At 43.0% G+C, this 25,264-nt stretch overlaps 1 protein-coding gene across 7 annotated transcripts in view; it reads right to left on the bottom strand.

Moving 5' to 3' along the window:
• The window catches only part of SLC22A16 (solute carrier family 22 member 16), a 48,310-nt gene extending 23,737 nt beyond the window's left edge, over positions 1-24,573 (bottom strand). For 3 of the 7 annotated variants that reach the window (XM_087775758.1, XM_087775759.1, XM_087775762.1), the window contains exon 1: positions 16,641-16,769. In XM_087775758.1, coding sequence (XP_087631884.1) covers positions 16,641-16,690 — 50 coding nt within the window. In that variant the 5' untranslated portion in view covers positions 16,691-16,769. Of the gene's footprint in view, positions 1-7,463; positions 7,622-16,640; positions 16,770-24,298 lie in introns of those variants that run through there. The other 4 variants (XM_087775760.1, XM_087775763.1, XM_087775761.1 and 1 more) reach the window with 3 other exon arrangements.
• Between the last annotated feature and the right edge of the window lie 691 nt (positions 24,574-25,264).

Genomic DNA, 25,264 nt, shown 5'->3' with positions numbered 1-25,264 from the left:
CTGGACTGATCTCAAAAAAGGCAGGTTTTGGCAAGGGTATTTTACATGCCAGTTATCTTCACATACACACATCAGATTATGTAATACATATTGTTGCAAGTAGTAGTTTTCAATGCCTCTTTTACAGATTTTTTTTTCTTTTTAAAAAGCACACTTTTTGCAGTTTTTAAGATCTGTGAACATGATGACTGTCCTGAAAGGTATGATAATCTCTCACAGTGTTTTTCCATCTCTTCAGTGACTTGCCATGGGAGATAATTATTTGGCTAGTACATTTTGTCACTCTTGGCAGGAGTGTCAAATATAGAAGTCAAGAAGACTTTGTAGGTTACTGCTCCAGCATAGAGACGTTTAACGAATGCCAGAAGTCAAATGAGCATAAAACTGTCTTCACAAAAGCTGGAGCAAGACACAACATGAAAATGTTCCAGTCTTTCTTAAAATATTTCTGTGAAATTTCTCCCTAGTTATTCTTTTTTCAGTTTACAGCTTACAGTAAAAAAGACTTTTACATTTTCTGACTCTTCCACACAGGTTTTAAGATCTCACCAGTAAGAAAAGCAACTGGTAATACCATAATGTCAGTACCTGAATTGAAGAAATAGTCTTCCATAAAGACAATGAACTAGACCTCAGACCACTGTTGGTCTAGCTGTAGTCTCATGACACAACATACTCTGTGGCACCGTCACTGTAAGACATTTCTTCCCCTCTCCTCTCCCACTGTTCATCCCCTGAGACAGTGCACTCTACCCTCAGTTGTGGCGGTACTTTTTACGTGGACCGGCTGTAAATTTTATCTGGAAAACTGATCTAACTTGAAAAAAAAAAAGTCAAAATAGATAATGATTTAAAAAAAAAAATAAACCAAGCCAGATCAGTTGCTTGATGCAATTTATATTGCATCCATGCAAACAATCTGCACCAGTCTGTTTGAAAGGTGGTACACATCTGGCATGCAAAAATACCTGAAGTGGACATTGCTGCATATATGTCAGAGAATAAATCCCCAGCCTTGGAGTACTTTTACCATTGTCAGTTATTGCAGTGTAAAGATGGGACAAAACTTAGATGCTAATTTTATGTTAAATAAAATATGTTTCTGATAATATTTGTTTCCTTGTCTGTCCACCAAAGAGAGGAGTGGGTGAATTACTAGATGCTCCTCAAAAGCTAACATAAAACTTTAAAAAACCTTTCAGTGTAGGATAGAGGCACAAGGCTATTCTGTCATTAGTGAAAGATCTGTACTATTCCACAGGTTTTACAAGAACTATTTTTACTGTTTGTCTTTACAACCACCTTCTTAGCAAATTGCTTAGTCAGAAAACACAGTATGTTTCTGTTGTGCAGTGTACACTCAACAGGCTGGCTTAGTGGAAAGAAATTTCCAGATATTTACTATTTCTGAAAGAATTTGTGTTCAGTAACCACTTTCACCTGTATTCCATCCCGGTTTTGTTTTTTTTAATGATGTGAGAAAAGCCATTCAGCATTCTTTCCACTCTAAACCAAAAAGCTGTAATGCACTTATACATTTATTTTTTGAGAAGAAAGGAGCTGAATGAAACTCAGGAGCAGTATTTTTGCTATGGTGCAGAGATGCAGATGTGGAAGCAGCCTTAAATATACAACAGACGTGACCTTATTTGAGTTAAAGTGTCAAGAGTAAACTTCCTTCCCTTCTAAGGGCAGTTCAAACTATGCTAAGACTTGGTCTCAGCCCGCATCAGCAAGATGGTTATTTCCAGAATTTGTTTTCAGAGGCAGAAGATATCCAGTTTAAACATACCTACAGCACAGATGCAACAGGAATAAGAAAGTCTATAGAGATCAGGAAGGCCGCAGGAATTATGTATCATCACTCGTGACAATGTGTGCATCAACATGCAGTCACCAAACAGCAGACACTTACCAAATCATTCTTACAATCGTCTAAAACTTATTATCTGAAGAATTGCAACAATTCTACCCCATTAAACTTATGCACGTTTCCCTTTGATTAAGACAAGCCCAGCATTTATTCACCAGAACCAAGAAGAAAAATACATCGGCTGCTCACTACTGCACATTTGGTATAACAGCTTAGATGAAGAAAGTCACATCAGTGCAAAAATCAAGAATTAGTGCTACAGAATTAAGGGGTCATTCACACTTTTAAAATACTTCTTTTTTTTTGCAATTAATGGAACAGTTCTTTGTTTTTGACTATCTAAATCAGGCACATTAGGTTTCTATCATCACTTGTGACAAAATAATCCCATTGATAAATATTGCTGGGTTTCAACAGTTTAGTAGCATAGCCTTCATCTATGGACAGCCATGCACAGCAGAAAGGGCAGCTGCCATCAAAGATGCCCCAATGTTTCTTGCTGCCCCTCTGCCAAGGGTTACTGCCCCCAGCAGAGAGCCAGCCAGAAGGACGGTGTGTTCATGGCTCAGCCACTTCACCGCAACGCCCAACCTCCTGCTTCAGCTGACAGTGGAACCGAACTAGACACAAAGGCCTGGGCTTGCACACAAGCAACCAAGCTACACACACGTTCCACTCTTGATTTTACTGTGAAAGTAACTTCTTGTTGAGGGGGAACACATCACTGGGAACGGTAACTTTTTAATTGCTAGGGCGATAGCCACTCTCTTTCCTGCATGCGTAAACTACAAGGGATTCGGGAGAAGTCTGCAATGGACTTGGAACAGTTTGGCAACACTGGCAACAGCACAGCTATGGCAAAATACTCTAGGCTCCTTAAGTGAAAGGAAGATAAATGCTATGTAACCTGCCATGGAGGGATCCATCTGTAGATGGATTATCTAGTGAAGAGAGAGATCTACAAGACCTGCCTGTGTGACAAATGCGAACCAAACATCTCGCTTGCTTGCTGTGAGGAGAAGCTGCATTTTTTCTCCTTCACATATTTATAGTATCTAACTAGTAGAAATAAAGCAATAAAAGGGAGGAAAAAAGTGGAAATTTAAAACTAGCACTGAAAACAACAGTCAAACTTTAAATGGTGCACATTAATTTCTAGGCTTCTTTTTGATTATCAAAATCAGTATGAAATAAATTTTTGTAATTCTGGTACATTTGCACCATACAGATACCAGTAAAGCAGTCTTCAAACCTGAGGTCACGGCTTCAAGTGGGGCTACAGCAGTTACCAGTGGAGCAGCAATCACAACGGGAACAAGGCTGGCAAGGAGAAATGGACCGCGATTGCAACAGCAATTCCAACACCTTCAATGGCAAAGCTGGAGTCTGTCTATTTCATTCCAGTTATCCACATGTCCTTTCTGCTTTATGTGTGTCAAGGGTATATACCAGGTAATTTAATTAAAAAACAACATGATCATGCAGTTTTTAAGTTATTTAGGTTTCTTTTGGAATTATTTGGGTCAGTGCTAAACACAGCAGAGTGTAGTAACACTTCAGGCTCTAAACATGGAGGTTTTCATTCCAGGAACAGCATTTTCATAAACATCCACCATTTAGAAAATTAGCATGTACTCTGTCTGCATGATACATTACTAGCATTACTTCTCACAAGGAAAACTCAATTCCAGTACCTTTGGTAACACTGTTGTCTTTTGGTCAGCCTCTTTTTTGAGGACAAATCCAAATTAGGTATTTAATTCCCTTCCACACTAGCGTTTCCATCAGCTTATGTAAGCAAATCATTTTACCTCATAATCTGTAAAGTGTCTAAGAGAATTTAAATATTTTTATTGAGATTCCATCTAATTATAGACATAGGCAGTACTTCATGTATGAACTGTTATATTTCATTCTTCCTTCCCCATTTAGGAAATAAGATGTTTTCTGATGTTTACCTTGATGACATATTGCACTAACTTTGTTCAAACTACAGAAGTTTACATTTATTTTATCTATTTGGTTTTTTTTCTGTCTATAATCCTGAAATAAAACTCATCAGTTTTCATATGAATTATGTTCTTACTTCTTTGTTATTCTATTTACATATTTACATATTTACATATTGGAGTGCTGCAATGGGTGGCGACAAGCTCTTTAGAAGGGATGGGCAAGGAAGGAGAGGTGGTGTGGTAGCCTTGTACGTTAGAGAGTGTTTTGATTGTCTAGAGCTCAACGAAGGTAATGATAAGGTTGAGTGCTTATGGGTAAAGATGAGAGGGAAGGCTAATAAGGCAGACATCCTGGTGGGAGTCTGTTATAGACCACCCAACCAGGATGAGGAAACAGACGAAGTATTCTACAAGCGGTTGGCTGAAGTCTCACAATCTCTAGCCCTCGTTCTTGTGGGAGACTTCAACTTACCAGATATCTGCTGGAAACACAACACAGCAGAGAGAAAGCAGTCTCGGAGGCTCCTGGAGTGTGTGGAAGATAACTTCCTGACACAGCTGGCAAGTGAGACAACGCGGGGAGGTGCCCTGCTGGACCTGCTGCTTACAGAGAAGGCCTGTTGGGCAATGTGGTGGTCAGAGGCTGTCTTGGGCTCAGCGACCATGAAATGGTAGAGTTTTCAATTCTTGGAGAAGTAAGGAAAGGGGTCAGCAAAACCGCGACCCTAAACTTTAGAAGGGCAGACTTTGGATTGTTTAGGAGTCTGGTTAACAGAGTCCCTTGGGAGGCAGTCCTGAAGGGCAAAGGAGTCCAGGAAGGCTGGATGTTATTCAAGAAGCAAATCTCAAAGGCACAGGAGCAGGCCGTCCCCATGTGCCGTAAGTCAAGCAGGCAGGGGAGAAGACTGGCCCGGCTGAACAGAGAGCTTTGGCTGGAACTCAGGAAAAAAAGGAGAGCCTACCACCTTTGGAAGAAGGGGCAGGCGACTCAGGAGGACTACAAGGTTGCTGTGAGGTTATGCAGGGAGAAGATTAGAAAGGGGATGGCCCAGCTAGAACTTAAGCTGGCCACTGCCGTTAAAGATAACAAAAAATGTTTTTACAAATATATCAGCGACAAAAGGAGGGTCAGGGAGAACCTCCAGCCTTTGTTGGATGAGGAGGGAAACACTGCCACGAAGGATGAGGAGAAGGCTGAGGTACTTAATGCCTTCTTTGCCTCAGTCTTTAATAGTCAGACTGGTCATCCTCGGGGTTTTCAAGCCCCTGAGCTGGGAGATGGAGATAGGATGCAGAATGAAGCCCCAGTTGTCGAAGAGGCAGCAGTCACCGACCTGCTCCTCCACCTGAATGCTCACAAGTCCATGGGGCTAGATGGGATCCACACGAGGATACTGAGGGAGCTGGCAAAGGAGCTTGCCAAGCCACTCTCCATCATTTATCAGCAGTCCTGGTCAACCGGGGAGGTCCCAGATGACTGGAAGTTAGCAAATGTGACGTCCCTCTACAAGAAGGGTCGGAAGAAGGATCCGAGGAACTACAGGCCTGTCAGCGTGACCTCGGTGCCGGGAAAGGTCATGGAGCAGATCATCTTGAGTGCCATTACGCGGCACATGCGGGACAACCAGGGGATCAGGCTCAGCCAGCATAGGTTTATGAAAGGGAGATCTTGCTTCACTCACCTGGTCTCCTTCTATGACAAGGTGACCTGCTTAGTGGATGAGGGGAAGGCTGTGGATGTTGTCTACTTGGACTTCAGTAAGGCCTTTGACACTGTCTCCCACAGCATTCTCCTGGAGAAGCTGGCTGCTCACAGCTTGGATAAGTACACTCTGCACTGGGTTAAAAATTGGCTGGACGGCCGAGGTCAGAGAGTGGTGGTGAATGGAGTCAAATCCAGTTGGCGGCCGGTCACGAGTGGTGTTCCCCAGGGCTCAGTGTTGGGGCCGGTCCTGTTCAACATCTTCATTGATGATCTGGATGAGGGGATTGAGTGCACCCTCAGTAATTTGCAGATGACACCCAGTTGGGTGGAAGTGTCGATCTGCTGGAGGGCAGGAAGGCTCTACGGACGGACCTGGACAGGCTGGACCAATGGGCCAGGGCCAACTGTATGAGGTTCAACAAGGCTCAGTGCCGGGTCCTGCACTTGGGTCACAACAACCCCTCGCAATGCTACAGGCTGGGGGAGGAGTGGCTGGAGAGCTGCCTTGCGGAAAAGGACCTGGGGGTGTTGGTTGACAGCCGCCTGAACATGAGTCAGCAGTGTGCTCAGGTGGCCAAGAAGGCCAATGGCATCCTGGCCTGGATCAAGAATAGCGTGGCCAGCAGCACCAGGGAGGTGATAGTGCCCCTGTACTCGGCACTGGTGAGGCCGCACCTCGAGTACTGGGTTCAGTTTTGGGCCCCTCACTAGAAGAAGGACATTGAGGCGCTGGAGCGTGTCCAAAGAATGGCAACGAAGTTGGTGAAGGGTTTGGAGCAGAAGTCTTACGAGGAGCGGCTGAGGGAACTGGGGTTGTTTAGTCTGGAGAAGAGGAGGCTGACGGGAGACCTTATTGCTCTCTACAACTACCTGAAAGGAGGTTGTAGCCAGGTGGGGGTCGGTCTCTTCTCCCTAGTAACAAGTGATAGGACGAGAGGAAACAGTTTCAAGCTGCGCCAGGGGAAGTTTAGGTTGGATATTAGGAAAAACTTCTTCACTGAAAGGGTAGTCACGCATTGGAACAGGCTGCCCAGGGAAGTGGTTGAGTCTCCATCCCTGGAGGTTTTTAAAAGACGGGTAGACGTGGTGCTTGAGGACATGGTTTAGTGGTGGACTTGGCAGTGATAGGTTAATGCTTGGACTCAATGATCTTAAGGGTCTTTTCCAACCTTAACGATGCTATGATTCTTTATTTCTATTGCAAAACTCTAAACCTGGTATAGCTGAAGGTACAAATACATTGATTGAATACCTGCTTCACAGTGGTGAAAACTGTCAATTCTGAAGCAACTAGCACTCTATTGTTCAAAGACTATTTTGCAAAATAATTAAGCCTTACTGTTATCATAATTAAATGATGCTTTTTAAGAACTGGGTTTTTTTTGTTTCCTATTCATAGTAACACCTAGGAAGAACTGGATGCAGACAGCTCATTTTCAATCTGAATTCTATATATATTCTCTTCATGCCATGCCACACTTATTGTTAAGCATACTACCTATGGCTTTAAATTTCTATATTGGAAATTTAATTCCTCCACACTTGGAAAATTATTGTAAAATTTCTCATTCTTATAAGTTTTTGAAAGTTCTAATAGGAAAAGTTGAAACAAGTAAGAAATTTGTGTAATTAATTTAAGCATACTGGACATCACTTCCCTAGCATATGTTTGTAACCATTCCTGCACGTACTAGTATCTTCTGAGTTTTCAGTTAGAAATAAAAAAGAATAGTAGCTCTGTGGATCTAATTATGTTTAAACCATTTCTGTAAAAATTTGACAGAAATGTCATGGAATTTTGGGTTGCTCCATTGTTTCTTTCTTCCTTAATATAAGAAATAATTTTACCCATAGCAGTAATTTCGCAGCCTAGAATATGATTAAGATGATTTGGTCTATTTTTGTGGGCTACACAAAACATTGTATTAATTACCTGGATAATGGGTCGTTTCACTCTCCCTGGCTCCATCTGCAACTCTTACAACGTTCTTTTGTTAATTCTGACTTTCACCACAGTGAACCTTCATCAAGAGCGAAACAGAAGAGCTGAAGCAGACACCTTTGTCTTATTAGCTTTTTAGGAATATTTCACTAAAAAAAAAGAATCACTTAACAAGATGTTACATTTAGGGAATTAAGTGTCAGATAATACTGTGTCTTCTAAAATTTGAGACAGTCAACATATAAATCAAGCCGTGGCTTTAGGAAAGGCAACTCAATTTCAGCCAGAGATTCTTTGCTGCCAAAGACAATATAGCAAGTTGCAATTCTACCTGTATGGAATTCTACACTTGTAATTCTATGGTTCTACAACTTGAAGAAAGGCATTCGATTTAATGCCCAGTCTGGTATGGTCAAAGTATTGTCTTCTATTAAACTTGGTTTTGCTTATGTATGAATTGTTTAAGTACATCCAGATTTAGCAGCTATGTTCTACATTCAAAAGGAAAACAGCCTCCAGCAACAGCTTTTCTCTCTTTGTGTAACAGTGTAGCTTGTATCTTCTACAGACTTTGTCAAAGCGCAGTTAGGACACTGAAGAAGACTAAGACATAGGTCCCTTCTTCCTCTCTTCAGGAGTCTACACTGATGATCCACCAATAGTTCATCAGCGCTTGCAAGGGCTGTTCAGAGGCTCTTGCAAGGTCAGCCAGTCTGTCCCACCCATGTTCCTGCTCGGCCAGGTTAGTATCCCTGACAGGCTATCTTCTCCAAGGCAAGGCAGGTTATCTCTAAACGCACATAAAAGAAGGTTACTGAACGCAGGAGGACTTTCAGATTCTTTTGCAGGCTCGTAGCTCACCTTCCCTCCAAACTGTTCCTCTTCACTGCAAATGTGTAACCCACTTTTTGCCTAGAAGTCCTCAGCCCCTTCTCCCCAAATGGTCACGGGAATCTGCCCCATAACAAGACCTTATTAAATTATTAATTCCCACTGAAGAGCTTTTCAGTTTGTTTTGTTTTGATTAGCAGCCTGGTCATGAACTTCTGTCCAATTTTTGTTTACTTACCTCCCTTTCCAGTTTCAGTCCTGGATATTGGTTTGGCTAGCCTGTGCCTTCCCAGGACAAGAAAAATATTTCAGTTTTCTCTCCTCTGAGAGATTTACACATTGTAGAGTATATAAAATAGTATGAAATGCCGAAAGTTGATTTAATAGACCTTGGATATTTGACATACTGCCTTTGATTTTAACTAGACAAAGAGCTTTTCTACAACCTCTCTAAAGAAGACAAGTCAAAATCTTAACAGCATTATTGATCTTTCCAAAGAAAAGATAGTTTCATTAGTTTGATTTGTCATTTATCGCTTCCATGACCAACAGACTGAGTTATTCTGTATTGTTCTTGATTTCTTAATGGAAAGCAACCTTTTCATTTCCCGTCATTCAAGGAAGATGATTCTACTACCTTTCTCTTTAAACTGTTAAAATCGGAAGTAATTTAAATTAAAAATAAAGAAATGCAAATTACAGATTTGACTGTCCCAAGGCTAAGAATGCACTTTGACCTCTTATTAAATATATTCTGTAATGCCCTTTTACCTGCCTATACTTCCACAGTACTGTCAGGTTCTTTCCTTGAGTCTCTCTCTTATGGCAGCTCATACAAGGGAATGATCTAGAATAATGCTGTTTTCTAACCTTACATAAATATCTACAAGCAATATATGGGTCCCATTCTCCACATGAATCCAATAAAGAAGCTGGATTCTGCTCAGACCTACCAGGATTCTTCTACATAAATCTATTTTTGTACCAACTGCCCCCCTCTACTCTCAATGGATAAGTGAGACAGAACTGAGCTCGGCTACACTGACCTACAAAGGACAACAGTTCTCCGAAGAGCCTAAAATACAAGTGTAAATGAGATGAGGTCCCCGTTGCTCTGACCCTGGGACTAACACGAATTATCTCTTTCAGAAGGGTGGAGCTGTAACAAGTTTATGGTATTTCCCAGCTCTGGTGACCTACAACAGTTCCAAAGATGCAGAAAAAAAAACCCCAACCAATAATTTGTTCTGGAATATGAGCCATGAATATAAATTATTTAAATGAAATGTGGTCTCATCAGTGTAATTTCACCATGTGAAATGGCATTGTGTCAGAGAACGCTTTTGGATATCGCTTATCTGTTATTGCTCATGTTTCACCTTTTTTATTTGACTTTCTCTCTAGCACTAGACAGACATCCACCAAATGAAATATTACAACAGAGATATGGTAATATTTATTTATAGACCAAGGGCTAAATGAGTATTAGTAGTAGTATTTCCTAATTTTTCATCAAGGACACAAAGATCTATGCCTGCAATTTAAAGGCTAAAAAAATTTAATTTTGCCTGCTTTGTAAGTTCTGAATGATTGCACCTCTGCTGAGGCTGCACCTCTGATGCTGCTACCTAATAGTGATGCCTCCAAATAACAGGAAGAGGAAACCCAACTTCACCTCTTAATGAAAACATTTTCTTGAGGAAACGGCTCAGTCTGTGATCCAATGGATGGTGCTTCTAGATTCCTCAAACCACATTTTCATTGTGTGTGATTTTCAGAGAACATCTGCTCTGAGTGAGGTGAGCATTATAGTTTGGCTGTCAATGTATGATATTACGGTATACGTTAGCTCTCTAGGTAATTTCAGTACTTTTTAAAGACAGCTGAGATTTCTCTCCATATACATGGACAATCTGACAGATCAACCATTATCAGTAGTACTTGTAAATCTCTGTCTTGTACGGTTTGCCATCACACTTCTTCCAGTCTTGGCCTTGCAACCAAGACATAGCTACATCAGTTTATATTTTCTCTGTGTTGCTATTTTTTCCATATTTCTGAGAAGTTAAGAATCCCATCTTCTTGCTCAGCTGCTACAGCTTCATGCCTCAAGCTACCCTAAATAAAATGTCAGCTATGTATATATCTCAGTTCCGTTCTTTTTGTGTATAGCAAAATGGTAGCACAGAAATTTTCATAGCATGTGCTGAACGCTTCTGGGGCCTTAGAAAAATTCTCTAAATTTAACGTTGTTTTCTACTTGTATCATTTCACTTCCTGCAACAAATGGGTCAAACTTTCCGTGAGCAAGCCCTTTTATAAAACATTTCCTTCCAGCTTCAAGATATCTTAGTACTGCCAAAAATCATTACTATTATGAGAAAATTATTGACAGAACTTTTATAGGAGTGATATCGCAGTCTCAGGCATTGTATTACAGGGAACATACTGTGCAGTGCCTTATATATTTCATTTTCACTCATACCATAATATTTCGGGATGAAACAGCTGATCATCAGCTCCTTGATGTGTGTGATAACTGCCTCATGCTGCGATAACTATGTCCATGCTACAACTTTGTCTAGAAGCCACCCTGGGGGGCTGCCAACATTTTAGAGGTGCAGCCTGAATCTCATCAGCTGGTTTACAAATCATAATTGATTTACGAGCTTTAAGTTTGAGTGTTGCTTGTATTGCAGGTTTTAGCCTTAGAGAAGTAATATATAGTACAAGTGCAATTTCATCCTGCGTTTATTTATTTTTCTATTGTTGTAATCTACTTTTTAATCTCCTTCCATTATTATAATCTACTTTTCCAATCCAGAAACAGGCAGCGTGAGGTTGTCAGCACATTCTGATGCAGTGCACTTTTGTCTATGCAGATCCCGCCCTAGACTGCCTCTGATATGACCTGGATCCCAGCAAATACTGTTAGTACCTCTTGCGGACCACACTGCTAGTGTGTTGTCACCATTATCCAGGAGCACTTGCCAGTGTCCAACTTTGGTTCTGAGTCTTGAGAGTGTTTCTACTCTTGCCTAGTCAGGCATAGATAATAAGATCTTTGTTTAAGCTGCTGGAGTCTGCTCTGTGAAAACACATGGCTTGTCTCGCTTCTCCAAGGCTATTATGATGCCATTCAACCAACAGGATCAAGTACTCTTTCCAAAATATCCAGACATGCACCGCACCACCACCACCCCCCAAAAAAAGGGAAAGAAAATGAAATGCAGCTAAGTCCACTTATTTTATCCTATGAACACCTGAGATGAGCACAGGCTGATTCAGATGTTAGAATATAGCATAGTTACAAAGCTGAAGAAACATTTATCAAGCATTTCTGTCAAACGCCACCCCTGACTAGGAGCCAAAGGAGGACTTAGATTTGAGATACTTCTGTCTGGCACATTCCAGTAAACACAAACAGCTGTCCACTGATACATTTTGAAAACTGAGTGACAGATATGTTGCGATAAACTTTTCCACTGTATAAAGTAGCCAGTATATGGGGAAGAAAAAGTTTTTTGAAAGCAATCCCTAGACCACAGTATTTTGTTCCTCTTCAGGAAACTACTCAAAGCTTAAACAGAAATTCACATTATATTGCTTAAAATATTAATTTTGTGTGGGATGTACTAAACACTAAATGTATTAGTATTTCAGAAAAAGCTTGTAATGTTTCCATTTTCTAAGTTAAAGCTAATCATCTGTTCAAATGCTGAATATGATTGCCTGTTTCTCCATACTAACTTGAAAGAGTAAAACCAATTTCTTTGCATGTCCAGCAAGTACACTTCTCCACTTGAAAAATGTATTTTTTGGGGGAAAGAACCTTTCAAGACATCTGTAAAGTATTTAAGTTTGAAAAATTATTGCTTGAAAGTATTCTTATTTTCTTTTTGTGAAAAGAAGTGGTGAGCATGGTCTTTGAGATACTTGGGACTCTTTGTTATTTGATACAATCCCAAGAATCCCTGGAAGTAATATGTACACATCACAATTTGCAGAAGACGTAATCTGATCACAAGAGCTGTGAGCGATGAAACAAGAGAGAGGATAAGGGCATCAGCATGAAAATAGGAGCCTGGAAAAGTTCTGAGATGTGAAAAGAAGGTAGACTGTTTGGTGTAGGACTTTGGAAGTGAACCAAGAGCCCTACAAAGTAGGGAGAAGAGAAATGGCGTTAGCACTGAGCGTTCAAATATCGCTACTACGGCACTGACCAGCAGGGTCTGCATTGTAGCAGACCATTGAAAGAATCTCTACAAAAGTCAAGCCAGTTTTTTTTTTTACGAGCTAAGCATAGTCTCTGGTCTATTTATGAACACTAGAAAAGTTCCAGGGAAATTAACAGAAAATGTTGGTAAGTGTATTCATCTCTAGTAAACTCCATGTTTGGCTGCAACAGGTGAGCATCCTATCCAAACAGGCAGCCTGTCCTGCTTCTCTCCTCCTCACAGCAGCCATTGCTAATCCTTGTATTGGTTGCTTCTGAAGTCCAAATTGTAGCAACTCCACTGACCAGGCAACAATGTCATATAAGACAACAATGTAAAGATGTTAAAAACTGGATAAATACACAAACATTTCAGTAAAGTGCAGTCATTGTTATTTTTTTAGATAGTCTAACTGCTAGTAAAATGCATTATTTATAAAACCAACATTTGAAAATCTGGATAACTTACTCAACTTTGTAAAAGACAGAATACTTTAAAAGAAAAGGCAATCTTTTAAAAGATTCTGGAAATACTTCATTACAAAACCCAGAAATAGTGTCAGTGACACCCAATCTTCCCCTCTCTCCCTGACAATTTTCACCACCTGCTTTTAGCTACAGTGTAAGCCAAGATTTGAAAACTGTAAATCACAGGGAAAACGCTACATACCATGTAAGCTGCATCTCATAGCTACCAGACGTTCCAGCTGGGAAATCAAATCCTTACTCTCATCCACACTTACGATAAGAGATACCTTACCACATTTCTCTCTAGACAGCTATTCCTGATTAGATCATGTCTCCGTTCAGCACTCTGTCATGGTGTAGATCAGAGCAGCAAAATACATAGCCTGTTTCTCACCAGCAACCAGATAAGTAAGTTCTGTGTCCTGCTGGTAGACTGAAGTCACTGAAGTTTTTATTAAAAGTCCTTTAGTTTACCTGGGAACTAGACGTGCGGGCAGTGTGAGCCAGCCAGCCAGGTCCTAAGGCGTGCCTCCCCACTATGTGCACGCTGTGCTACCAACCTTACGCCCGTTAGTCACGTCTCCCCTTTCCCAGCATGGGGGCCTGCCAGTGACGGCAAGTGGCTGACTATATCCTCTTTACTTGACGGGCCCCTGAGCGGGTTTTTGCGGTCGGAGCGCAGGCAGGGGCTGGGGAAGGGGCAGGGGGCAGAGAGGGAGAGCCCGTAGGCACAGCCTGATGGGAACTGCTGCATGGGAGAAGGGTGCAAGTCAGTGCAGGTAAATTGGGAGCTTTACGGCCTGCCAGCTCATTAGAGATGAGGCCATTTGAGGCAGACAGGACTATTTTTTCTCATTCACCTCTGCAATAGCGAGCAGTGATCTCATGCTCCAGACACAGACTCAAGAACAATGTTTAAAACAACCTTCTTGAATTTATAGGCCACAGATGTTACCCATGCCCAAATTCAAAGACTGGCATAAAGTCTTCCTTTAATGGCAAAGGACACAGAAGCCGTTACAATTTTATGGCTGTTCATGCATGTCTCAAGACCCTAGTAAGAACTATAGCATCACTGAGACTTCTGAAGCAGAGTCCGAATGGAAAGCAAAATATTGTCAGCATCCATGTCAATTGTGCAAAATTCACAATCTTAATCAAAGTGAAAGGTTTATATATGATCTGTAAATGAATAATTTTTATATAGCTATATATATACTACATATACATATAATGCATACATACTCTCTCCATGTATATATTTATATCCACATACACAGCTGGCCATTCTTTACTGCATCTGTCGGATTTTAAGAAAATCAAAACAGTCTCAAAATACTAACAGTCATGCTTGGATTGCTCAGAATCTGACTCTGGCAAATCTACAGAATCTATATGTAGTGCCTACGTTATATGGGCCTTATAAGAATTGCTTGAACTGAAGAAATGATTAATTACCCGTCAGTGTCATGATGATGCATACATACAAACTAATCAGAACTAACTTCATAGTAACAGCTAAGAACAACTTTTTATATAAAGTACGATCATTTATCTAGCAGTATCAAGGGATTAAAAAGAGTTTTTTACAACATTTTAAAATAGGTGCATCCACCATAAGCTACTATCATACTTACTTTTAGCATGTGGTCTTTGAAATAGCCATGAGTCTAACATGACTACGCAAATTTTGGTAATCTGCAGTTAATCTCAAAGTTCCTAAACCTAAAGCAACCCTTATTGAACTGCATCTCAAATAATCTGGCCCCTAGATGTGAGGTTATCACTGTAGAATTGTTCTCCCTTTAACTGTAAGAAGTAGTTGTGAAAATGTTATCTAAAGTATTGATAAACGTTCTCAAGTAGGAAAACTACTTTGGTAGTTAGGAGTAACTCCTTTCGTGTTATTTCAGTATTCAGCATCAAGTGCCTGCTTTCCACAAAGATCACACAAGACAGAAATGCAACAGCTACAGCAAAATAAATGGATCGCTAGGATTTCTCTCCTAGTTCACACAGAACAAGGTATTTTTGTTGCTGACCCAGCACTGATAACGAATGAGATATTGTTCAGATAGATATGCATGTAAGTCACAACTTAGCCAAACATGTAATTTAAGCATAGGTCCCAGTTAAGCAAAGAAAAAGTCTTTGCATCCTAACCATCTGCAGAGGCTATTGATACCCACCACTACTGCTTGCACATGATACTAAGAGCCTGTTCTGCTGTAGAGTTCAGGTATGCACTTCTACCATTAAAAGGAGCTCCCAGGCTTTGTTCAAAATGCCCCTCCTGCCTGCCCCCGACAGAGAGGAGATCAACATTGTGGGTTAGGCCAGCCCACTGGTGACGGAGCTAGAAAGGGAAACACTGCAATTCAACAGCTGGAACCTGTAGCCAAATGGTGACACATGGGTCTATTCCAGACATCTGCTCTGAGGAGTATGCGCCTGCAAAATCCACGCTGATCGGCGCATCATGAAAGTCCAGGGCAGAACCCACTGTGAGGATGTGCGCCCCTTAGTCTTACAATTCATATCCTCTAAAATTTCATTTCCTTGCCAAATGTTTCTTCTGCTATAAGCAGAGTCTCATATACCAGCCCTGCATCCACAGCTACAGAAGCGTACATACACACGCCCCACATCTGTGTCTCCCATCTAACAAACGCAAGCCTGTATACACACCCATCGTAGCCACACACCACATCGAAGAAAACTCGTCACAATGATTCACACCATTTACCATACAGATAACCCCTTGCCAATAAGTATATATACATATAGTCCATGTCCGTGTACCACACGCAACAAGCCCAACCTCAGTAAAAGCACGCCATCTATTGCGCACAAGCCTGTGCCCCTACGCAGAAACACCCCATCTGTGTGTCACGCAATACTCCTATATGTACTGCTTGCACCCTCCTGTCACCCCTGAAGTGCCCAGGCTGTTGCAGGGCCTGGGGCTCTGTGTGGATGGGTGCACGTGTGTGCGTGTCAACGCTCACCCGCGCATGAAATGAGTGAACGTGAAGTGTCTAAGAGTGCATGTACACGAATGTGTGTGACTGCATGGCAGAGCGTGTATGAACGCACAGGGTGCCTACAGGTGTGTGAGCCTACGCGTGAATGGGTAGCGCCTGAGCGCGTACGTGAACGTGGCATACACACCGATGTGCGTGCGTAGTGCGTGCCAGCATACGCACGGGCCACAGCGCGCGTAGGGAAGGCTGTGCGTGGGGGCGCGTGGAGCGCGGCGAATACAAGCGTCAGTGCCTGTATGTGTAGCGTGAGTTCATACACCGGGATGAGGTGTGCGGGGGCGCCGGTGTGTAATGCACGTGTCGGTTCCCCTGCGTGTGCGCGTCGGCGTGTCAGCCGGCGCGTGCGACCCCCCTGCAGCCCGCGCCGCGCTGCGAGCACCGGCGATGCGCAGCGAGGTGCCAGCCCCCGCGCGCCTGCGGGGCCCCGCGGGGCAGCTGCGACGCCCGCCCGCCTGCGCGTCCGTCAGTGCCTGCGCGGGGATGTGCGAGCGCCAGCGTGGCGGTCCCTCCGTCCGTCCCCGCCTGCGAGGGCGCGGGGCAGCGGGCGGCAGCCCACCGCCGCGGGCCCCGCTCGGGACGGGACGGGACGGGACGGGGCTGCCCCGGTACCTGCCGAAGTGTCCCAGGGAGTCGAAGAGCCGCTCGGAGCTGGGAGCCATGGCGGGGCGGCGGCAAGCCGGCAGCCTCCGTGGCGGCGTCCCGGCGGTGCGGAGAAGAGGCACCGTCCCCTCCCGTCCCTCCGGCCCGGCCCCGGCGGGGTACGGCGCCCCGCCCCGCCCGCCGCCAAGGAGGGCGCGCGCGGCCCCCCGGCGGGCGGGCCGGGGCGCGTGCCCAACGCTCGCCGCCCCGCCGCCAACCGCCGCCCCGCGCGGAGCCGCTGCCGCTGCCCGGCGGGGCAGGCGGGACCTCCCGCCCCGGCGGCCCCGTTTGCCTCGGCGCGGCGGGAAGGCCGGCGGCCGGTCGGGGGGAGCGGGGCGGGCCTGCCTCGGCCGCAGCGGGCGGGCGGTGCGCGGGGAGGGGGGTCGTAACTCCCGTAGTACTGCTCGAGGGCGCTCCTGCCCGAGCCAGCGGCGTGATCCCTCACACAGACTGAGCGCCTCGGCCGCTGCCCTCTGACAGATGGGGCTCTGCCTGTCCCGTCGGGCAGCACTTGCAGCGCGCTCTTCTTTTCCCCATTAAAATGAAATTAAAGGAGGCAATTACGTGCTTAAGTCCTTCTGTGATAATCATTAATAATCTGATATTCCAGGCTCTAGTGTATTTCATATGGACGTCTTCAATTAAAGGAGGGTCCAAACAATTTTTTCCCAGGACATTATCTGAATGTTAAGCCTTATAATCCGCTCTGTTATTTGGGTATATTACTTTGGATATATTTGGATATATTACTTTTACATGTTTTTTTCTTTTAAGTTTTAACACACAATGTAAAATACTATTATCCTTTAATAAAGGTAAAATACATAACATGTTCCATATCTGCATGACTGTCAGTAGTACTCCAATTTGTAAGGAAGCCTCAAATATATTTGGACCTATATTTTCTGTCTCACCCAGAGTAGGCCAAGATAATCAATTTGAAATTGTTTGAGGACAAGAAAAGCGAGTTACAACAGGAGACCTTTGTAAGTACCTTATCGGTGGGTTTTGTTGGAACAGATACACTCTAGCAGCCCAGTCGCTCTGGGCTCTGAGAATTAGGCAAGATACAGAAAAAACTGTTGCAGGTGCAGCTCTGACATTTAAGGTTTCCCCCCCCCCAGAACACTTGATTTCCTCCTTGGGCAGATCCAAATTCAAAGCTGTCCCTGCTCTGAGTGAGGAGATGGACTAGATGCCCTCCAACATCTCCTTCCAACCTGAATTACTTTATGATTCTGTGATGAAAGACACATTTCCAGCTGGTTGCATGAGCCCTTTCTGGGCGGCTCTGTTGAAAACCACAGGGGAAAAAAAAAAACAAAAAAGCCAACTCAGTTCAATCTTACTATACGCATACTTCGTTTTGGAGGAAGCACAGAAAAAGCTGAGAAGTAAACCCCGATTAAATCACTGGAAGTCAACCCGCCCTTTCCAAAACCTGACCCAAATACTTCTACTACCACGCGGGCTGTCGCGCTCCACCGTTTCACAGGGAAATGTGCCTTTAAGCGGCTCTGGCACCAAGCAAGCGCCACAACTGTTCCTCTGCGCGGAGCAGATGTTGGGGCTTCGGGGTGACAATCTGTTGCAGCGCGGATCTGGAAAAAGCAGATGTTTCTCAGGCTCCTTGGCTCCGAGTGACTCCCGACCCGACCAGCAAAATGAGCAAGTACGACGTTACGCCACCAGGAATCTGAATAGTAAGTTCGGTAGAAGATTGCTCCTCACAGCTAGTGTGTTGTTTGCCCCTCGCCTCACCCAACAGTTTTGAAGGCATTGCTACGTTTGACAAAGCTCCCCATATGTCTCTCTGCATCTGCAGAGGACTTTTTAAACACCGAGTCTACAGTTTGTTGCTGTTACTTTCCTAGGATATGTAAACTAGCAAGTCTAAGGACAGATTTGTTTGCTTTCGGTAGGAATTTTCTAATTGCATGGTTTTTACCTTGTAAATATCAGCATTAAATTCAATCATCCTTGGGTTTTTTTCTGGAGAGTGTTTTTCAGGTTTGGAATGGTCTGCGCTTGAACGCAGCACTGGTGCTTTAACAAAGCATTTCTTTCTCCAGAGAGCCACGCTAGTTAAACAGCTATTTGCAAAAAACAAACACCAATGAATAGTAACCATTCCAGCTAAATATTGCAGTGCTGCTCATGGGGCTGTTTTTAGTGTCTTGCCTCTTATGACAAGTAAATTCATTAGTTTTCAACAGCATTGTGGTATAGGGAAGATCTATTTTTGGTATAAAAGTCAAGCAGGAAATAAATAGATAAACCCCTTTCAGCACCATTTTTATAAACCTAGAAAGATCCATAAATAGTTTTTCCTTTGTGGAATCTCTCACAGGTGTTCTTGCCCACATTTCTCTCTATGCTTGCCTCTTTGATATACCATGACTTTATTGCCCGTGTTGGAGTAAAGATAGGAAACTTGCATTCTCTCCTATCAAAGTTAATTCCAAGCTCTCACATGCTTCACTTCCAAAAGTTAATAATGTATTGCCTGCAACGTCCGCTCTCATAAACATGTGGTGGTCACAGATTTGCCTTGTTTCTTTCAAGCCTCAGAAGATGCACAGCGTGCTTTAAGCCTGCCGTCCTCCTATCCTGTCACACCAATGCTACATGAAGTAATAACTGTGCTTTTAGTCACCGTTATTCCTCACTGGGTTGTTTTTCACCAGAGTCACCTAGAAATAGCCATAGTACTGTTCACGTACGGTACACGGCTCTCTTTCCAAAGGATCGTGCTGTGCACTAAACTCTGTGCTACAGAAAATACAGGGAACATCTAAAGAAGAAATGGAAGATACCTACGATTACCAAGTGTCAAAATGAGACCATCCACATCCAAGCTCTACTTACTTCAGAATTTTAGAGATTTTTATTAGCAGAAGGAACTGAAGGGAGGTTGTGATCCCTTTCCTATAATGTCTTTGGAAACCACTGAGGTGGGAAGATTGAGGGTGTTTACAACAGACAAGACTCCAGGGTATCCCAGGGGTTTAAAGCGTTGGTCTTTTAATCCCGCAAGGGAAATACGCAACGGCTCATCACAAAAGACTTCAGTTACAGGTTTATCCTCATTTCTGGCACTCACAAGCCAGTTGTTCAACAGAGACGCTCAATATTGCACAAAAGTCCTTGAGGAAGAAGTGATCTTAACAACTTGTAATGGGAGGAGAGATGGCTTACAAAATAATCTCCTTCAGTTTGTCATTCCCACCAGGAAAAAACTGGCTTTTACTGGTAAGGGTGGTTCCTGGCCTCCTCTTTTGTAAGTCAAATGACAGCGTCACCAAAATATGAGAGGTATATGAGGAACATGCTTGTGATGTGAATTTCTGTACATGTTCTCATACATTCATGGGTGCATGCTGAGCTTCAAATTACAGCTGAACCCTAAATACCGAAGTGGGGAGGACAGCAGATAACTGGTAGCGCTGCCAACACCTTTCCATGGGCACAGGAAATAACTTCTTACAGGGAGCCAATTTCTGACCTGTCCGTTCCCCCACTCCTTTTGACAAGGCTTGTAACCCGCAGATGAGGAGGAGCGTTACAGGGAGTGCAGGAACTGCAGCTGTGTCAAGCAAGAAACACAGATGATCTAACTACTGCCACCAGCGCTCAAGCACGCGGGCCGAGTCCATCCCTCGTGGGTGGTCTCTGATGCCTGCTTTTACCACACTAGTGAAAAAAACCTCACTGAAATCAGCCACGACGTAGCTTGAACATAACCTTCTCACCTCCTGTTTTGAAGTTACTAATTTCTGTTCCCTTCCAGGGAAAACCTGCAGGACCATTGCAAGTGCGTTTATCCATGAAAGCACAATGGAAGCTTCTAGAGAGTAAGCCCCAAATGGGTCTTGCTTGCATAAATGTCTGTCAGCCATTGAACTACTGGTGTTGAAAAAAGCTTGCAGAAAACTTGTCTTTACGAAAAGTAGGGAAGTAATGCAGATGTTGCTTTTGTCTGCTGGTAAGTAAAATAAGGCATTATATGAGTTTTACTCTGGTGGTTTTGGGGGTTTGCAATTAGATTGCAATAGCTTGTGCGCCATTATACACTTAACAGACTTAAAAACAGGTCAGTAGTGTAGCAAGTAGGTTGATAAAGAGGATCAGCATGTGCACCCAGCTATGCAAAAACTTTCAGGATTCTCCTGAGCTACAAGGAAGGAACCCTGCAATTCCCTGTTTTCTCATGACAGCCCAAGCATTTTCTCATCAGCCGTACAGACCAGAGCCATAGCAAGGCTGATGGGAGAGCGGTTTGTCGGCAGCCACTACAAGACAAATATGCTCAATGTATCTTCTTTTCCTCTCTGCTGCTACTCAAAGCCCGGCAGGCACTGGGTGGTTGTAACAGTCCAAAGTCATTCACCATGGCTTTGGCTATATTTTTTCTTCCACTGTCTCCTGGATGGCACTCTGGAATAATCACAAGAGACTCCTCTAGAGAACTCACTCGGGATTGATAGTCAACCCAATAAAGGGCCAGACAGGATTTTGGAGTGTCTCCTAGTTGTACTGCGGACATCGGCAAGGATGCATCTAACCAGACACTTCAGCGTGAACTACTTCAGTTTCACGTTTTCAGTAATTCTTCCTCCACAGTATCCTTTTGTCTGGAGTTATTCCATCCATCCAGATGATGAATGCGTATGAACAGAGTACTTCATCATGGAAACTTTCTTTACTGGTCCAATATGAATGAACAGCCTTTTTTTAATCATCAAAAAAATTATTCAGGTATTCAGAAAATCAGGCTGAATGTGCAGGAAAACAATGAGAGCTTTACAGGTCGTAACTCCGTCTAAACTCTTTGGGGTAACAGAAGCACATTAGTCTATAAGCAAGATGGCAATGAGAATTTATCTGAATATTGTTTCAGTTTTGGACTACACATACAGGGTATACACATAGACCTTGCCTTCTAGGGCAAGCAGAAGCTAAACTCTATGATATCTTTACAAGTTCTTCAGGGATGCCTTATGAAAGTCAGAGAAATTTGATGGACATCTTAAAAATACCTTTCAGCAAAAGTTTAATGTAAAGAGAAATTCCAAAGAGAGAGCTCTAATTAAACATAGAATCATAGAGTCTTAGAATCGTTAAGGTTGGAAAAGACCCTTAAGATCATCGAGTCCAACCGTTAACCTGTCACTGCCAAGTCCACCACTAAACCATGTCGTCGAGCACCACGTCTACCCGTCCTTTAAATACCTCCGAAATCCCAAGTCTTTAATTTTGTTTCAATTATTATTCTTTTAATATGTTTCCTCCCTTCCCGTAAGATATGTGATCACATCTTAGCCAGCCCACAGCATCAGAAAGCCTGCCAGGGAACACAGGGCTCAGTGGCAAAGTCCGGGCAATATTCTCTCAAGCTCTCTCTGCTCCAAGGTTTTCTGCACAACTTCCTCACCATTAACGTGACCAGGAAAGTGACAGCGTGGTCTTGTGCACTCCCCAGAGCCCGCCAAAACCAGCAGCAAGTATGGTTGGAACAGCAGGGTTAGAAAAAAGTGTTCTCTGCCAGTCTGTATTTAATTAGGGAACAGACGAGGCATCTTTAGACTATGCATCATTTAGAATATCCTGCATTTTGTACTAGTTATGATTTGCTGTTTTGTACTTCCTATGGTGTTCTGTATACAGGAGGACAGAAATAACAGATATTGGGAAGAGGGGAAGGGAGCTCATAGTTTAATTTAGTAATCTTGTTAGAAGTAAAATTCAGAAGTTACTGGAATTTATGCTGCATTAGAACCTGAGGAAGGAAAAAATACAATTACCAAGTGGTCCTATATGCTAGCAGAGACAGAGATAATATAAGCCAAAAGCTGAAAGTTAAAGCCATATTCATTGAAATGAGAAACAAGGTCCATGTCCATAGCAGAAAGTATAGATAATTATTGGAACCATCAGCCAAAGGAACTGATGGATTCTCCACCCCTTGAAATTTTCTAAACATCATCAAATTCGATGTTTTTCTCTTTTATGGATAGATAGATAGATACTCTCTTATAGAGAATATATAGAGAATTATACAGAGAATAGAGAGAAATATATATAGAGAAATATATAGAGAAATATATAATTATATAGAGAATTCTCATATATAGCAATATTTATCAAGTAAGTTAGTAATAAAACAAGTTGAAAGTCTATATCCCTTGCTATGCAAGTGATGAGGCATGCAAGTAGTGCCTTCTAGCTTGTAAATGTATCAAGAGAGAAAACTGATGAGGTGAAATTTTTGTTGCAGCTGACTAGTTAAACCACGCTGGCAATGACTGAATTCCTTTTGCTGCTGCCGTGCCGATATATGGAGCTATCTCTGAACGCTGGAGTTTCCCTGGGACCCCACAGACAAGCATTGTGTCTTCTTAACAGTGCAGAAAAAGCAGCAGCATATCACTTTAGCTTCAGCTATTTAGCACGAATAACCAAGGACGCAGTCAAGAGAGATCTGACAGATTTAGATGAAGTGACTGAAGACGATACCAATACCAGCTGTCTGCTCCGTGGCCCTCTGCTTGATGCCTCAGCAAATATATGGTCTGTGAAAAAGGCTGGCTGAGGTACAGATTTCATATTATTTGGCCCTGTCTATGTTGGCAGAAAGGTGGGTTGGACCTGAGTGCCAGTAGTGTCTCAAACCACTGCGTTTTGGACTCCCAGATCCCGACTGTTGGTGGTCTCCGCACTGAGGAAGTGGCAGCACAGATTTCAGAGCAGGAAGGATGCCAAGCACAAGCGCCTCAGGGATCTGGAATACATACTGCGTGTACTGTATGCTGCAAAATAGCACCCTGCCTAACAAAGCAGACAAGCAGAAATTATACTGCATACGTCAGCAGGAGCTACTTATTTTCTAATGTAAGATCACTTTAATATAGGGTGAAGAGCAATGAAGTGTAACCGAAATTTTTGAGAAAAATACTTCCTTGTAAGAAATGTACTAAAAATGAGTGGCATATTTTGTGTGTGTTTGGCAAGAAACAGACAGAGACTATACACAGATATGCAGCCAGGTAATGTCAGGTACTCTCACCAAAAAGTCTCATTCGAAGGCAAAAATTTTAGGGAACCTTGCCAACAGATTCAAAAGCTATTGCTACACACAATTATAGAATCATTCTTAGTTGGGAGTACAAAATGCCACAGGCAAGTTTGCATTCACTGGACTGATTGCATATAGGCTATGAAGAACCAAAGATAAAAGAGGCTTGTTTAGCTGAGTTTCCAAAGACACATTCAAGTGTCAGAAAGTCTAATCTCAGGCTGACATTGGCTAGGTAAACACTTTAAAGCTTTAAAGATTACTGCAAAGCTGAGCCAGGTGAAATCCACAAATAGCTGGAAAGCAAATCCAAACTCTAATTCTACAACCTTGTCCAAACGCAACCCCATAGAAAACCTTGTACCAAGTCCTATTGCCACATCCATCATTTCTTAAGAGGTATGGAGCAGCCACTCCCATCAAGCAATACTCCAAGTGGGTTTTTCCACACAGTAGTTAGTGCAAGGGAAGCCGGAGTAAATGAAGATAATGCCGAAGCCAAGCAGCACAGACAGCAAACACTACAGCAAGGACCTACCAGGAGAAGTCTTACCAAGCAATGGTCTTGTCTCTCCACTCGTAGACAGCAGAGGCAAGGAAAATGACACATCTTGGCACAATTCGCTAGCAATTTTGGGTAGTATGCTCTTAACTGTAACTCTTTAGTTTTCTCCACAGAGTTATCCGTGTCTGTGTAGAGAGTCCCACAACAGATGGCATTTCACACTCTATAGCACACACCCTGCACCAAAAAACCTATGCATTTCCAGTGTCTCCCTTCACTTAAGCAAGCTATCAACAACCACCACTAGTTTAACACAGGGCCGGCTGAAGCTGCCCCTCCTTTTCATTTCTGAAATTGGTACATGTGATTCATCAAGATTTGTAAAGTCCTGTTCTTCGGGCAAAGGTTGCTGTGAAAGTACAACATGAACTTCAGTGACACACTAGCAAAGCCAATATCCGTACAGCATTTCTGCTGCTTTGCTTTGCCTTTGGTAAATTTGGCTCTTAAATCTCGCAGTGGAAATGACCGGGATTACACTGATTTTTTTTTGCAGCTGCTTTTCTCCCAGTTGACCCAGTTTATCTTTTACTGGACGTGCTGATGCCTGCTATATGCTAAAAGACCACAGTGAGGCAGGTATGCTCAGCGAGTTCTTGCCAAGTCTTCTGGATTAACAGTTTATTTAGTATTCCTCCTACACCCTGTCACGCTGGCCTATGCAAGATTTCAAGCAGAAAGCGGCGATTACTCAGAATGCTGCTCCTGTTACTTTTGAATTTTCTTGGCTGACTTGAGAGGGACTGAACTGAGTCTGCACATGCTCAAGGACTTCCAGTCCTCTCAAGACAATTATTTTAAGGTATGAAATATTGTTTCTGTTCAGAACAAATCACACAGGATACAGAGCTGAATTTTCTGAAGGACATCATTAAAACATGCAAGGCTTAACATAAGCACTTGATTGCAAAACCAAACCAAAGCAAAGCACTCAGTATTTTGACAACTGTAATA

Source organism: Nipponia nippon, unplaced genomic scaffold (genome assembly GCF_047370975.1).
Source record: "Nipponia nippon isolate SJK-2023a ecotype South Korea unplaced genomic scaffold, ASM4737097v1 scaffold_4, whole genome shotgun sequence".
Classification (NCBI taxonomy): domain Eukaryota; kingdom Metazoa; phylum Chordata; class Aves; order Pelecaniformes; family Threskiornithidae; genus Nipponia; species Nipponia nippon.
This window is presented reverse-complemented; position numbering and strand designations above follow the sequence as displayed.